Source organism: Triticum urartu, chromosome 7 (genome assembly GCF_003073215.2).
Source record: "Triticum urartu cultivar G1812 chromosome 7, Tu2.1, whole genome shotgun sequence".
NCBI lineage: Eukaryota > Viridiplantae > Streptophyta > Magnoliopsida > Poales > Poaceae > Triticum > Triticum urartu.
This window is the reverse complement of record NC_053028.1, coordinates 289,487,135-289,503,526: the sequence shown is the minus strand read 5'-3', so window position 1 is coordinate 289,503,526 and position 16,392 is coordinate 289,487,135. Positions and strand designations below refer to the sequence as shown.

General features: G+C 41.3%; 1 protein-coding gene across 1 annotated transcript; it reads left to right on the top strand.

Moving 5' to 3' along the window:
• Nucleotides 1–14,106: 14,106 nt before the first annotated feature.
• Nucleotides 14,107–16,392, top strand: LOC125518769 (acyl carrier protein 3, chloroplastic-like; the record flags this gene model as incomplete). The annotated part of the gene is made up of 4 exons (XM_048683641.1): nt 14,107–14,299; nt 15,404–15,502; nt 15,980–16,102; nt 16,291–16,392. Coding segments are annotated over exons 1-4 (483 nt in total), but the record flags the coding sequence as incomplete, so codon positions are not given.

The following is a 16,392-nucleotide window of genomic DNA, read 5'->3' as shown; positions in this document are numbered from 1 at the left end:
AGGCCCAACAAAGTCTACAAGAAGAAGGTTGTGTAGTAGACATCAATCGTACACGCCTTCATCTGGCTGCCCGTTTCTTTTGTTCCTCCTCATCGCAAACAGTTAATTGAACTGAACCGTATGCCCTTCATCGCACACGCAACTAAAATCTGAACCGTGTTTGATTCATCCGTCATCGCAAACGTTTTATACATTTTTGACGGTTTTCATACACCACCGTTTGCGATTATTGCATCACACACAGTTTCTCGAAGGGTCTCTGATCGTAGTGTCGCGTTAGCAGCAACCTGCAGTAGTGTTACAGAGAGTAATGACTTCACATATAAAGAGTACGATGAATAAATGTTGAGAGTTGACAAACATAGTTTTGGTCATTGTTGCAATTAATAGGAAGTAATAAAGAAAGAGAGGATTCACATATAAATATACTATCTTGGGCATCTTTTGTAATTGTGAGCACTCATTAAAATATGACATGCTAAAAAGTTGATGTTGGACAAGGAAAACAACATAATGGGTTGTGTTTTCTTATACCTGAATAGAAGTTATATTGTCATGGATCATCCAACATGTTGAGTTTGACTTTCCCTCTCATGCTAGTCAAATTCTTTGCACCAAGTAGAGATACTACTTGTGCTTCCAAACATCCCTAAACCCAGTTTTGCCATGAGAGTCCACCATACCTACCTATGGATTGAGTAAGATCCTTCAAGTAAGTTGTCATTGGTGCAAGCAATAAAAATTGCTCTCTAAATATGTATGATCTATTAGTGTGAAGAAAATAACCTTTAATTTATACAAACTTGTGATATGAAAGAAATAAAAGCGATGGACTGCATAATAAAGGTCCTTATCACAAGCGGCAATATAAAGTGATGTTCTTTTGCGTTAAGATTTTGTGCATCCAACCAAAAAATTGCATGAAAACCTCTGCTTCCCTCTACGAAGGGCCTATCTTTTACTTTTATCTCCTACCCTTATACAGAGTCATGGTGATCATCACCTTTCCTTTTTATACCTTTTTCTTTGGCAAGCACTATGTGTTGGAGAGATCCGGATATATATAGGCGTGAGGAGATGCTTCCGAACTCCCGAACCAGAGCGACAAAAAAAACTGGGTACCCCCGCCCATGATCCCCGCATCCCCGATCTACTGCCGCCCAAACATCCTAGCACGGCGCCGCCGGCTGGTCAACCCAGCGCGCCGCCGCTGCCCGACCTACCCAGCACGCCGTCGCCCCCGGACCTACTAGTGTTGGTTCCCTGTGCGCCGCCCACCTTCTTTGCGTGCCACCAAGATCCTGCCGCCGAACTTCTACCCTGGCTGCGCGCGGCTCTGCACCCTAACCGACGTCGCTGGGGATCACCGACCACCATCAACCGTCGTGCAATCCTCGTCCGCCTGCCCTCGCAGTCCCCCGCTTGCTGCTGGCGTGGATCCGGTCAAGCCCGCACCCCTTCCCTCCGGTGAGCCTCCTCCCGTCCTATGCCTTTCTCTTCTCCTTCTCTACCTCCGGCGAGCTTCCCTGTATGGCTGTATCCTCCAGCTCGTCACCTTCCCTTGCCCCTGGCTCCTCATGTGCTGCTATCGTACGACGTTGCCGAGCTACGAGAAACCAACGATGACGTCTCCACACCCCATGCCCCACAGGCGCCGTCTCCCGTTGGTGCAAGAAGGACCTCCTCTGGGCAGATCCATCAGCGAGGATCCCCTTCCACCATGTCGCCTATTCCCGGTGGGGATCTGCTAGTACAGTGTCCGGTCGTTCGTCGATGCCACTGCAGGCAGTTCATCTAAGTCGCCACACACTTGTACCCTGCAGCTGGCCGCCGCACACCTGGAGCACCGACACTCGCCATGCACCTCAACATTGAATCCCCTGCGTGTTGCCGCCGGCTTACCCGAGCATGCCGCTACTGGCCTTCTGTGTGTTGTGTGCACTGACGCCCATGGACACAAGAGTTAAACTGACGAACAGAAACAACACTTGATGGATACTGAGTTAACTGACGGAAAGGAGCGATGCATGATGTAAGTGAAGCTAAATAACTAAACATCTACACTTTGTTGCATGTGCAAAATGTGTGATCACTTGCTTCGTACTTGTGTTATTTTGATTTTTGAATAACTGATGTTTACTCCTTTGTGTGCGGAAAAAACATCAGTGCATGACATATGTTTTTGTGTTTATCCTCTGATGAAAAATGGCCATTGTTGCAGGCCGGCTTCACCTGATGTGTCCATTCAACTACAAAAAGGAGAGCATTTTACGTAGTTTTCTAGTCCGCTCACTTGCGGAAATAAAAAAAGTGGCTGGATCTTGCTGCACACAAGGAAGAAGCGTTGAAGAGGTAAGAAGGAACACGTGGCTGGGAATTAAAGGATTGGCTAAAAGAGCTAAGCTAGCATCCTGGTCACTGCTGGACTTTTCTATTCAATAAAAGAGAAAGCAAAGCAATCATAGTGAGAAGAGAGAGAGAATAAAAAAATGTGTAATGGGGAATAACTCCATGTATTTTTATCAGGCCCATTTTGGCCAGTGTATTTTTAAAAGTACACCCAGATGTTTGTCTTTAAGAACACTGGAGCCAAAATATAAATAGTCCACTTGATAATTTTAAACTTTGGACATATATGGGTAAATGCTACGTACTTCTCTATTTTGTAATTAGGTAATTCTATTTTTTCATGAGTGCCATTTTTTTAAACATATATTTTACAGAAAGTGGGATGTTTATTAAACAAACTGATTTTATTCGTTCGCAATAATAATTCAAGAAGTTCACATTAAAATAACAGAGCAGGTCACGTTTCTAAAAAACACAAGCGGTTCAAATAAAAATATCAAAGTTGTTTGATGTTCACAAAGGAAACAGATTTTTTGTCGAATTAAAAAACAAAAAATGGAGCACTTCGATATTTATTACAAAAACTTGAATTTTTCCCGTTACTAACGAACAAACCAAGAAGTTCAGTTTGAAATAACAAAGAACTTGTATGATGTTTATTACAAAACTAGTATTTTTTCCTTTACAAATGAATAAACCAAGAAGTCCAAATTGAAAAAATCAGTAAGTTCAAATTTAAAAAATAAAATAGTTCAATGTATATGAAGAACTCAGATTTTCCTCGTTACTAAATAATTAACCAATTTTTTTATATAAAAATGGATTTAAAGAAAACAAGAAAAATTGAATGAACCAAGAAGGTCAAAAAACCGTAGAAGTTCAAATTTGAAAACCCTCGAAGTTCAATTTGAAATAACCGAGAAGATCAAAAAACCTAGAAGTTCAAAGGTAAAAACTAGAAAATTGTTTGCTTATTTAAAACCATATTTTCTCTAAGAAGTTCAAAGTAAAATAAGAGAGAAGTTTAAAGGTTAAAAAACTTAGATGTTTTCTCGTTACTAAATAATACAATGAAGAAGTTGAAATTAAAAAAGGAATTAAAGAATCGACCATGAAGATCAAAAATAAAAAAACTCAAAATCAGGTTTATTTAAAAATCGAAAACAAAAACTTTACTCAAAAAATAAAAAATGTGAAGTTCAGATTTAAATAACACAGAAGTTCAAAGTATATTAAAACCTGGGATTTAGAAGTTCAAAAAACAAAAACAAAAAACAATGTCATTTTGGTCATTTTTCCCCAATACTAAAGATTAAAACCAGGAAGTTCAATTTTTAAAAATGAAGTAGTTCAATGCATATTAAAAACTCAGTTTTTTCTTGTTACTAAATAATAAAACCAAGAATTTCAATTTTTAAAAGTAGAGCAGTTTGATATTTATTTGAAAACTCAATTTTTTTCCGATTACTAAAGAATAAGACCAATAAGTTCTATTCGACATAATGAAGAAGTTCTATTAAAATAAACCTAGAAGTTCAAATTTAAAAACAAAGCAGCTCGATGTCTATCAAAAAGTAGGATTTTTTCCATTACTAAAAGAAATAATACCAGGAAGTCCAAATTAAAAAGATGGAGAAGTTCGATGATTATAGAAAACTCAGATTTCCCTCGTTATTAAATAATGGAAAACAAGACGTTCAAAAAATAAATAACAAGAAGTTCAACTTTAAAAAAAACAGAGCGCTTCAAAATTTCATAAAAAAGATTAAGAAAAAAAATCAGTAAGTCCATATTAAAAAGATGGAGAACTTCGATGGTTATAGAAAACTCAGATTTTCCTCGTTATTCAAAAATGGAAACAAGAAGTTCAAAAATTAAATAACATGAAGTTCAACTTTTAATAATAGAGGGCCTCAAAATTTCGTGAAAGAAGATTAAGAAATAAACCAGGAAGTCCATATTAAAAAGATGGAGAAGTTCGATGATTATAGAAAACTCAGATTTTCCTCGTTATTCAAGAATGGAAACAAGAAGTTCAAAAATTAAATAACATGAAGTTCAACTTTTAATAATAGAGGGCCTCAAAATTTCGTGAAAGAAGATTAAGAAATAAACCAGGAAGTCCATATTAAAAAGATGGAGAAGTTCGATGATTATAGAAAACTCAGATTTTCCTCGTTATTCAAGAATGGAAACAAGAAGTTCAAAAATTAAATAACATGAAGTTCAACTTTTAATAATAGAGGGCCTCAAAATTTCGTGAAAGAAGATTAAGAAATAAAACCAAGAAATCCATATTAAAAAGATGGAGAAGTTTGATGATTATAGAAACCTCAGATTTTTCTCGTTATTAAAGAATGGAAACAAGAAGTTCAACTTTTAATAATAGAGCGCTTCAAAATTTCATAAAAAGGATTAAGAAAATCAGATTAAAAATCATAAAAAAAAATCAGATATATTTACGTAACCCAAAGAAGTTCAGATTGATAACTGCCAGAAGTTCACGTATTACACGGTGTGCATTTTGTATTAAAAATGAATAAAAAAACAAAGGCTAAAAGTTTTGTTGTTATAAATTCAAGTCCTCGGTTGAAGAAAGTTAAAAAAATTATTGTGAGAGAGGTTTGTACAAAAGGAAATATCATTTGTGTAACACTAACGAAAATGGATGAGAAAATTACAAAGGAAAAATACGTCATAGAAGTTCAACATGAAAATAGCAGGAAGTTCAACTACTACACTGAATGAATTTCAGATGAAAAACTTTTAAAACGATCGCGAGTATGAGAAAATAATCAACACGGGGAAGTTGTGTGTTTACAACAGCTTTCCATCGGTATATCACTCGTTGAATTCCGGGGAGTGGATGGAGAACTACGAGTAGTGGATGGAGATCTGCGAGCAAAAAAAACACGTCGAAAACAGAGTGAAGTTCAGGTAGACATGCTGAGAAGTGCAGGTTCGTCACGCGGTGCATTTTCGAATCTGTTTCGCGATAGAGGCAGAACGAATGATCCCGCCGTTTTCAAAATTACTTGAAAACAGCTAAGAATCAGAGAAAACCATTAACATGAAAAAGTTTCGCATTTTCCGTAGCTTTTCGATGGTATATTATTTGCCCAATTCCGATAAAGTTTGTAGAAATTACGGTGAAAATACGTTTTTCGCCATTTTCGAAACTGACTTAAAACCGTAAAGAATTGGGAGAAACAATACATACCAAAAAGTTTTGCATTTGTTCAAGATTTCCAACGCCATATCATTTGCTGCATTCGGACGCACGGTTAAAAAATTAGCTCGAAAATACGAACTCGGTAGGACTTGGACCATTTTCTAAATTACTCTTAAACCATTCAAAATTAGAAAAAAAAACTTTCAAGATGAAAAAGTAACGCATTTTCATAAGCTTTCCAACGCCATATCATCTGCCTCCATTGGATTAGCCGTTTAGAAATGACATCGAAAAAATGAACTCAGCTGTTCGGTTTACGAAATTTTACATTTTTTTCAAATCACTCTTTAACCATAGGGAATTAGAGAAAACTTTTAACATGTGGAAGGAGCAGTTTTGCAGCAGCTTTCCAATGCCATATTATATGCCTCATTCCGATAAACGGTTTAGAAATGCGATCGAAAATACGATTCACGTTTTTTGTGCGAAGAAAAAATGGTTTTCAAAACTGCTCCTAAACCGCTTATATTTTGCCAAAAATTTAAGTTGGGTCATGATATTGGGGTCCATAGCTTTCCAACGGTATATCGCAAGCCTCATTTGGGCAATGTTGGCGGAAGTTCAACCTAGTTCACAGGGAAGTTCAACGTACTACTAGCGGGGCAGGTCAGGTTGTGATCAAAATATTATTCTGATCACGTGATCAGTATAGTGTATACACACACACACACACTCGTATGTAGGTTTTCATAAAGTATTATTGTTGACATTACCCTTGAGGTAAAAGGTTAGGAGGCGAAACTATAAGCCCCTATCTTTCTTTGTGTCCGATGGAAGCTTTGAACCCATAAGTATTGCGTGAGTGTTAGCAATTGTGAAAGACTAAATGATAGTTGAGTATGTTGACTTGCTGAAAAGCTCTTATATTGACTCTTTCCGATGTTATGATAAAATGCAATTGCTTCAATGACTGGGATCATAGTTTGTTAGTTTTCAATGAAGTTTCTGATTCATACTTTACTTTGTGAATGAATTGTTACTTTAGCATAAGAAATTATATGGCATTATATGTTGCTATTCTAAAGATGATCATGATGCCCTCATGTCCGTATTTTATTTTATCGACACCTCTATCTCTAAACATGTGGACATATTTTTTGATATCGGCTTTCACTTGAGGACAAGCAAGGTCTAAGCTTGGGGGAGTTGATACGGCCATTTTGCATCATGCTTCTATATTGATATTTATTGCATTATGGGTTGTTATTACACATTATATCACAATACTTATGCCTTTTCTCTCTTATTTTATAAGGTTTACATGAAGAGGAGAATGCAGCTGGCAGCTGGAATTCTGGATTGGAAAATATTAGAGACCTATTCTGCACAACTCCAAAAATCCTGAAACTTCATGGAGCATGTTTTTGGAATATAAAAAATATTGTGCGAAGAAAGTACCAGAGGGGGGCCACCAGCCAGCCACAAGGGTGGAGGGCGCGCCCTACCCCCTGGGCGCGCCCCCGACCTTGTGGGCCCCCTGGCAGGCCTCCGGTGCCCATATTTGGCTATATGGTGTGTTTTGACCTGGAAAAAATCATAAAAAATCTTTCGGGACGAAGCGCCACCGTCTCAAGGCGGAACCTGGCATAACCAATCTAGGGCTCCAGCGGAGCTGTTCTGCTGGGGAAACATCCCTCCGGGAGGGGGAAATCATCGTCATCACCATCGATCCTCTCATCAAGAGGGGGTCAATCTCCATCAACATCTTCACCAACACCATCTCCTTTCAAACCCTAGTTCATCTCTTGTATTCGATCTTGGTCCCAAAACCTCAGATTGGTACCTGTGGGTTGCTAGTAGTGTTGATTACTCCTTGTAGTTGATGCTAGTTGGTTTATCCGGTGGAAGATTATATTTTCAGATCCTTAATGATTAATACTCCTCTGATTATTATTATGAATATGCTTTGTGAGTAGTTACGTTTTTTCCTGAGGACATGGGAGAAGTCTTGTTATAAGTAATCATGTGAATTTGGTATTCGTTCAATATTTTGATGAGATGTATGTTGTCTCTCCTCTAGTGGTGTTATGTGAATGTCGACTACATGACACTTCACCATTATTTGGGCCAAGGGGAAGGCATTGGGAAGTTATAAGTAGATGATGGGTTGCTAGAGTGACAGAAGCTTAAACCCTAGTTTATGCGTTGCTTTGTAAGGGGCTAATTTGGATCCATATGTTTCATGATATGGTTAGGTTTACCTTAATTCTTATTTCATAGTTGCGGATCCTTGCGAGAGGGGTTAATCATAAGTGGGAGGCTTGTCCAAGGAAAGGCAGCACCCAAGCACCGGTCCACCCACATATCAAATTATCAAAGTAACGAATGTGAATCATACGAGCATGATGAAAACTAACTTGAAAACAATTCCCATGTGTCCTCGGGAGCGCTTTGCTTTATATAAGAGTTCGTCCAAGCTTGTCCTTTGCTACAAGAAGGATTGGGCCACCTTGCTGCACCTTAGTTACTTTATTTACTTTTTACCCGTTACGAATTATCTTATCACAAAACTATCTGTTACCGATAATTTCAGTGCTTGTAGAGAATACCTTGCTGAAAACCACTTGTCATTTCCTTCTGCTTCTCGTTGGGTCCGACACTCTTACTTATCCAAAGGACTACGATAGATCCCCTATACTTTTGGGTCATCAATTATTCACTTGTTATTGAACCATTTGATGTTTGGGGCTTTGACTTTATGGGACCTTTTCCTTCCTCTAATGGGTATATACATATTGCTATTGATTATGTCACTAAGTGGGTAGAAGCTATTCCAACTAGTAGTGCTGATCATAACACCTTCATTAAAATGATTAAAGAAAATTATCTTCCCGAGGTTTGGAGCCCCTAGATATTTAATGACTGATGGTGGTTCACATTTTATTCATGGTGCTTTCCGTTGGGGAATGTAGTAATAATTCAAAATTTTCCTACATGTCACCAAGATCAATCTAGGAGATGCTAGCAAAGAGAGAGAGGGAGTGCATATTCATACCCTTGAAGATCGCTAAGCGGAAGCGTTACAAGAACGCGGTTGATGGAGTCGTACTCGCGGTGATTCAAATCGCAGAAGATCGGATCCAAGCGCCTAACGGATGGTGCCTTCGCGTTCAACACACGTACAACCCGGGGACGTCTCCTCCTTGATCCAGCAAGGGGAGAGGAGAAGTTAAGGGAGAACTCCGGCAGCACGACGGCGTGGTGGTGGAGCTTGCGGTTCTCCGGCAGGGCTTCGCTAAGCACTACGGATGAGGAGGACGAGTTGGAGGAGGGGAGGGCCGCGCCAGGGGAAGGGGTGCAGCTGCCCTCTCTCTCCCTCACTATATATAGGGGGAGGAGGAGGCGCCCTAGGGTTTCCCTAGGGGAGGGGCGGCGGCCACAAGGGAAACCATAGATGGGTTTGGGCGCACCCACCCCTAGGAAACTTGCCCCCCAAGCCGGGAGGGGCGGCTGCCCTAGGGGAGGCGCCCCCACCTCTCCAAGTTACATGAGATGGGGTGGGAGGGGCACACAGCCCCTTAGTGGGCTGGTGTGTCCCCTCCCCTTTGCCCATAAGGCCCCCCAACGCTTGTCGAGGCCTTTGAAACTCCTTTCGGTCACGCTGGTCGTCACCCGGTACTCCCAAAACAATTCCGGACTCCAATACCCTTCGTCCAATATATCGATCTTCACCTCCCGATCATTATGGAGTTCCTCGTCATGTCCGGGATCTCATCCGGGACTCCGAACAACCTTCAGTAACCACATACTATTCCCATTACAACTCTAGCGTCACCAAACCTTAAGTGTGTAGACCCTACGGGTTCGGGAACCATGCAGACATGACCGAGACACCTCTCCGGCCAATAACCAATAGCGGGATCTGGATACCCATATTGGCTCCCACGTGTTCCACGATGATCTGATCGGATGAACCATGATGTCGGGGATTCAATCAATCCCGTATACAATTCCCTTTGTCCATCGGTATGTTACTTGCCCGAGATTCGATCATCGGTATCCACATACCTCGTTCAATCTTGTTACCGGCAAGTCTCTTTACTCGTTCCGTAACACATGATCCCGTGGCTAACTCCTTAGTCACATTGAGCTCATTATGATGATGCATTACCGAGTGGGCCTAGAGATACCTCTCTGTCATACGGAGCGACAAATCCCAGTCTCGATTCGTGCCAACCCAACAGACACTTTCGGAGATACCTGTAGTGCACCTTTATATCCACCCAGTTACTTAGTGACGTTTGATACACCCAAAGCATTCCTATGGTATCCGGGAGTTGCACAATCTCATGGTCTAAGGAAATGATACTTGACATTAGAAAAGCTCTAGCAAACGAACTACACGATCTTGTGCTATGCTTAGGATTGGGTCTTGTCCATCACATCATTCTCCTAATGATGTGATCCCGTTATCAACGACATGCAATGTCCATGGTCAGGAAACCACAACCATCTATTGATCAACGAACTAGTCAACTAGAGGCTCACTAGGGACATGTTGTGGTCTATGTATTCACACATGTATTACGGTTTCCGGTTAATACAATTATGGCATGAACAATAGACAATTATCATGAACAAGGAAATATAATAATAACTATTTTATTATTGCCTCTAGGGCATATTTCTAACAGTCTCCCACTTGCACTAGAGTCAATAATCTAGTTACATTGTGATGAATCGAACACCCATATAGTTCTGGTGTTGATCATGTTTTGCTCGTGGAAGAGGTTTAGTCAACGGGTCTGCAACATTAGGATCCGCATGTACTTCGCAAATCTCTATGTCATATTGTAGATGCTGCTTCCCCGCTCCACTTGGAGCTATTCCAAATGGTTGCTCCACTATACGTATCCGGTTTGCTACTCAGAGTCATCCGGATAGGTGTTAAAGCTTGCATCAACGTAACCCTTTACGCCGAACTCTTTATCACCTCCAAAACTGAGAAAACATCTCCTTATTCCTCTAAGGAAAATTTTGACCATTGTCCAATGATCCATTCCTGGATTACCCTTGTACCCCTTGCCAGACACGTGTCAAGGCACATATCAGGTGCGGTACACATCATGGCATATCGTATAGAGCCTATGGCTAAGGCATAGGGGACGACCTTCATCCTTTCTCTTTTCTTCTGCCGTGGTCGAGCATCAAGTCTTAACTTCACACCTTACAACTCAGGCAAGAACTCCTTCTTTGAAGGATCCATCTTGAACTCCTTCAAGATCATGTCAAGGTATGTGCTCTGTGAAAGTCTTATCAGGCATCTTGATCTATCTCTATAGATCTTGATACCCAATATGTAAGCAGTTTTACCCAGGTCTTCCTTTGAAAGACTCCATTCAAACAACCCTTTATGCTTTCCAGAAATTCTACATCATTTCCGATCAATAATATGTCATCCACATATACTTATCAGAAATGTTGTAGTGCTCCCACTCACTTTCTTGTAAATACAAGTTTCTTGCAAACTTTGTATAAACCCAAAAGCTTTGATCACCTTATCAAAAGCGTATGTCCCAACTCCGAGATGCTTGCTCCAGCCCATAGAAGGATCACTGGAGCTTGCATACCTTTTAGCATCCTTAGGATCCACAAAACCTTCTGGTTGTATCACATACAACTTTTCCTCACGGAAACCATCAAGGAAACTTTGTTTTGACATCCATCTGCCAGATTTCGTAAATGAAAATGCAGCAACTGCTAACATAATTCTAACAGACTTTAGCATCACAATGATTGAGAGAGTCTCATCACAGTCAACTCCTTGAACTTGTCGGAAACTTCTTTGAGACAAGTCGAGCTTCGTAAATGGTGATATTACCATCATCGTCTGTCTTCTTCTTAAAGATCCATTTATTCTCAATGGCTTGCCGATCTTCGGGCAAGACCACCAAAGTCCATACTTTGTTCTCATACATGGATCCTATCTCGGATTTCATGGCTCCTAGCCGTTTGTTGGAATCCGGGCCCACCATCGCTTCTCGATAGCTCGTAGGTTCACCGTTGTCCAACAACATGACCTTTAAGACAAGGTTACTACTCAGAAGTTGTACGCACCCTTGTCGACCTACGAGGTTCGATAGTAACTTGATCTGAAGCTCCATGATCATCATCATCAGCTTTCTCTTCAACTGACGTAGGTGCCACAGAAACATCTTTCTGTGCTGCACTACTCTCTGGTTGAAGTGAAGGTTCAACAACCTCATCAAGTTCTATCTTCCTCCCACTCAATTCTTTTGAGAGAAACTCTTTCTCAAGAAAGGACCTGTTCTTAGTGACAAACACTTTGCCCTCAGATCTGAGATAGAATGTATACCCAATCGTCTTCTTTGGGTATTCTATGAAGACACAATTGTCCGCTTTGGGTTCGAGCTTTTCTGGCAAAAGCCTATCGACATAGGCATCGTAGCCCCAAACCTTGAGAAACAACAACTTAGGTTTCTTGCCAAACCATAGTTCATACGATGTCGTCTCAACGGGCTTAGATGGTGCCCTATTTAAAGTGAATGTAGTTGTCTCTAATGCATAACCCCAAAAATGATAGCGGTAGATCGGTAAAGGACATCATAGATCGCACCATATCCAATAGAGTGCGATTATGACGTTCGGACACACCATTACGCTATGGTGTTCCAGGTGGCGTCAACTGTGAAACGATTCCACGTTGTCTTAAGTGATTGCCAAACTCATAACTCGGATACTCTCCCCTTGATCATATCGTAGGAACTTGATCTTCTTGTTACGATGATTCTCAAGTTCACTCTGAAATTGCTTGAACTTTTCAAACGTTTCAGACTTATGCTTCATTAAGTAAATATACCCATATCTACTCAATTCATTAGTGAAGGTGAGAAAATAATGATATCCACCGCATGCGTCAATACTCATCGGACCACACACATCAGCATGTATGATTTCCAACAAGTCACTTGCCCATTCCATTATTACAAAGAACGGTGTTTTAGTCATCTTGCCAATGAGGCATGGTTCATATGTGTCAAGTGATTCAAAATCAAGTGACTTCATCCACCGCTCCTGCGACCATGTGCAGGAAGAACGTGGCGAGCGCCTTGGTATGTCTCCTATGCGGCTCCTTGAAAACCATCATTTTCCTCTTAGCGATGTTGTCATGGGGGTGTTGCTTAATGCATCGGAGGTTATCAATGTAACTAGATAAAAATCTGCGAGAAGTTTTGATGCTTGGTGCCGACTTGTGATGGACAATCTCATTACACACGTGCTAGTTCCGCCAAAACATCATGAGCACTGGCATGACGCTGCTCTTCGGGGAAATCATTCAAGAGAAGCAAAGCCCACTCAGTACCCGAGTTGGTGATGTCCTCGAGGTGTGGCATGCTGATAGTGGCCACCATCTCTTCCCACAACATACAGGCGAGTGGGCACCTGCACGTTGCATGGAATGTATCATTGGATTCCATGCCACATAAAACACATAAATCAGTGACCTCAACTTTTCTGTTCGCCTTGTTCTCCATAGTCGTAAGGGGATTTTTGATTAAACGCCATGCGAAGATGTATACCTTGGCCCGGGGGAGGGGGGGGGGGACTGGGCATCCCCACACTGTCTTCCAGATGACACAAGTGACATCCGGTGCTAGCGGCACACATATTACATATTAGGGCTCGATGTGCTGTCGATGGCGAGACAGTACACACTTCTGATGAAGAAGAAAAACTAAGCAATGTTTTGATGTAAAAAGAGGAGAATTTATTATTATTATTATTTTACCATTCATGGAGAAGCATTTGAGATTGGGATTAGAAGGATACTTTTGCCTTTTTTGGGGGGTGGAGACTTTTATTTAGCGCAAAAACTTTCGATCTATTCATCAACTGTAAAAAATATATATAAAGAACATCGGACCTAAAAATTATATTTGGATCCGTACACCATCTAGCGACAACTACAAGAATTGGAGCCAGCTGAAGGCGCGCCGCCGTCATCGTCCCTTCCTCATGGGAGCCGGGAAAACACTATTATAGCAGATAGTTGGGAAGTTGCCGTGCTATGGGCTTTATAGGACGAACACACCCAAAACATTATGGTGAAGACTTTCTCATACATTAATATTTTTTCTAGCAGGAAGATACTCATAGAAAATGAAAGGTATGAACTGCTCACGGCAGCACTATCTCGTTTTCTGTTCACGAGATCAGTGTGCACCGACAACACAGACGTCACTGAAACTGCCGGTTCCCTCTCTTCTTAAGCTTTCATGTGTTTTTAATTTTTTTAGATGGGAATCAGGCTTTTATGCTTGGCTATAATCGCAAGCACCAACCTCTGTTTTCAACGCCATTATTTCCTCCGGGTGAGATAAACACTTGATGGGCTACAGGTTAAAAGAAAAACTCGAGGTCGGAACATTTGGGCCAGATAGGCCTTCGTTCCGTCACATTCAACTGAAGTCATTAGTACTCGGCCCAAGTGCGCGGTGGAGCCAGCGATGGCCGGGGCGAGGACGGACCGGCCGGTGTCGCCGCTTCGTGGACCCCGCCGTCGATACTCCCGATGCGCCATCACTCCCCCGCGCATAAATGTGGCAAGGTCACTTCTTCCCCTCAGCTCCACCTCACCCCACCCACCGAGTCCATTCCCCGTCGCCCTCACGCTCTTCGTGCTCGCCGCCTCCCTTCGCGTGCTGCCTCATGGCTTCCATCGCCGGATCTGCCGTGTCCTTCGCCAAGCCCGTCAAGGTATGCCCGCGGACGCACGCCCCATCTTCAGATCCGCCACCTTGTGTCGTCCGTACGTCGGATCCGTCTGCCCCGCTGGGTTTTAGCTTTCGTGCTGTTCGATCCGTACTCGCCCGGCGGCCCGATCTAGGCACTGTACGATGCGCGAATTTAGTGGTGATTTGGGTTTAGCGACTCTTGTTTTTATTTTTTTGGGACTGCGGGGAGCACCTCATTTTGTGCCCCATTTCAGAGGTGGACTTGGGCAGATCTACTTTTCCGTTAGGTTGATTGATAGGATGCAGACATGATGTTACTACTTTGATGTTTGCGAGCAAGAAAGAGGAAGAGCAAGTTACTACTACACGTTAAGGGGCTCTGAAATGTTAAGAGGCTTAGATCGCTGCATGTGCAATTAAAGCGTGTGACTTAATGGTTGCTATGGTGGAGCTAGAGCCAACCGAAAAAGAATACTATAACTCTTGCATCCTCCTAGCACTTAATTTTCTAGTAGAATTATTGAATTGGTATTATGGTATGCTTAAGCGTCCCTATGTGTTATTGGTGGTTGTATTGGAATTTTGGACGCTAGTACTAGGTTGTTGCTTTGCATGCTCCAGAGGTCCCAAAAGTTGGTTCTTGAATATAAATCTTCTTTTGGTATCTTGCCTTTCCTTATTAGGAGACATTTTCTTGGCCCTCTAGTTGGTTCATTTGTAATTTAGTCACTTATGTGGTTGCAAATTCTAGGTACAATGTATATTATACACAATTATTTATTTTCTCTTGTATGTTAACATACTCCCTCTGATCCAAATTAATTGACTCTGCTTTAGTACAACTTTGTGGGTAACATTTTTTTGTGCCTAGTCAAATTTATTTCTGTTAGTATCTTCTCTGCAAATATTCTTTGTACCGTTGTACTGAGGCCAGTTGAAGCTGCACTGTTAGACTTGTGCAGATGTGGGATACTGAATTGCCAGATGGATTGAAGAATTTTGAGAAGAATGTTTGCTCTGGCATGTTAATATTATTTTTCATCAGTAAATAGTGAATACAGTGCAGTGTACTTTTTCTTGGTACACAAGTTTTGTTGCCTCAAGATGTTTGTTTCTTGAATTCCAGGCAATCAACACGAACTCGCTCTCTTTCTCTGGTGCAAGGAGGGGCAATGCATTTCTTCGCTTGCAGCCAGTGCCGATGAGATTTGCTGTTTGCTGCTCAGTGAGTTTTATCCTTTCTCTTCATGCATAATATATCTGAGAAGTTGCTTGATTGTGCTAATGGCAGTGATATTTTTCTGTAGAGTTGCTAAAATTATAATTTCTTATACAAGTTCTCTGTAGTTTTGAACAAATAAATTTTTAGGTTGCCCAAAAGTCACATTATTTGGCCTTGTAAAAAAATGTACTAGTTGTCAGGAATTACCTTTGTGTTCCTTCACTCTAGAAGCGCTTGTTTAAAATTTTGTAATTCACAATGAATCGGTGGACAAATATTTTATTTATTAAAGTGATTCTGCTTTTACTTTTGATAACTTTTGCTGCTCAATGAATCGGTGTACTGCCACTTACCAACATAGCTTGTACTTTGTGTGTGTGTGTGTGAGAGGGGGGGGGGTGTTAAGAGTATAGATAGATATTGCTACAATTTTGGAAGTCCTTCATAACTGACAAGTTCTTTCTGAATATGTACCAACAGGCAAAGCAGGATACAGTGGAGAAGGTTTGTGAAATTGTTAAGAAGCAGCTTGCTGTTCCTGAAGGCACTGAAGTTTGCGGTACCACCAAGTTTTCTGACCTTGGAGCTGATTCACTGGACACGGTAACTATCCATGATGCCATGCATGTTTGTTTTGAGCCAAGCAGTACCTAACCTAACCTGGCCAAATAGCTCAAGGGTTCAAATGAGCTGTATTTTTTTAATGCTTTTTGGTGTTAGAGCATAATTGGAGGGAAGTTACAACATGGCTCATTTGTTGGAGCAAATAATTACATGTTCCTGTCATGCAGGTCGAGATTGTGATGGGCCTTGAGGAGGAGTTCCAGATCAGCGTGGAGGAGACGAGCGCGCAGGCAATTGCGACAGTTGAAGATGCTGCCACGCTCATTGAC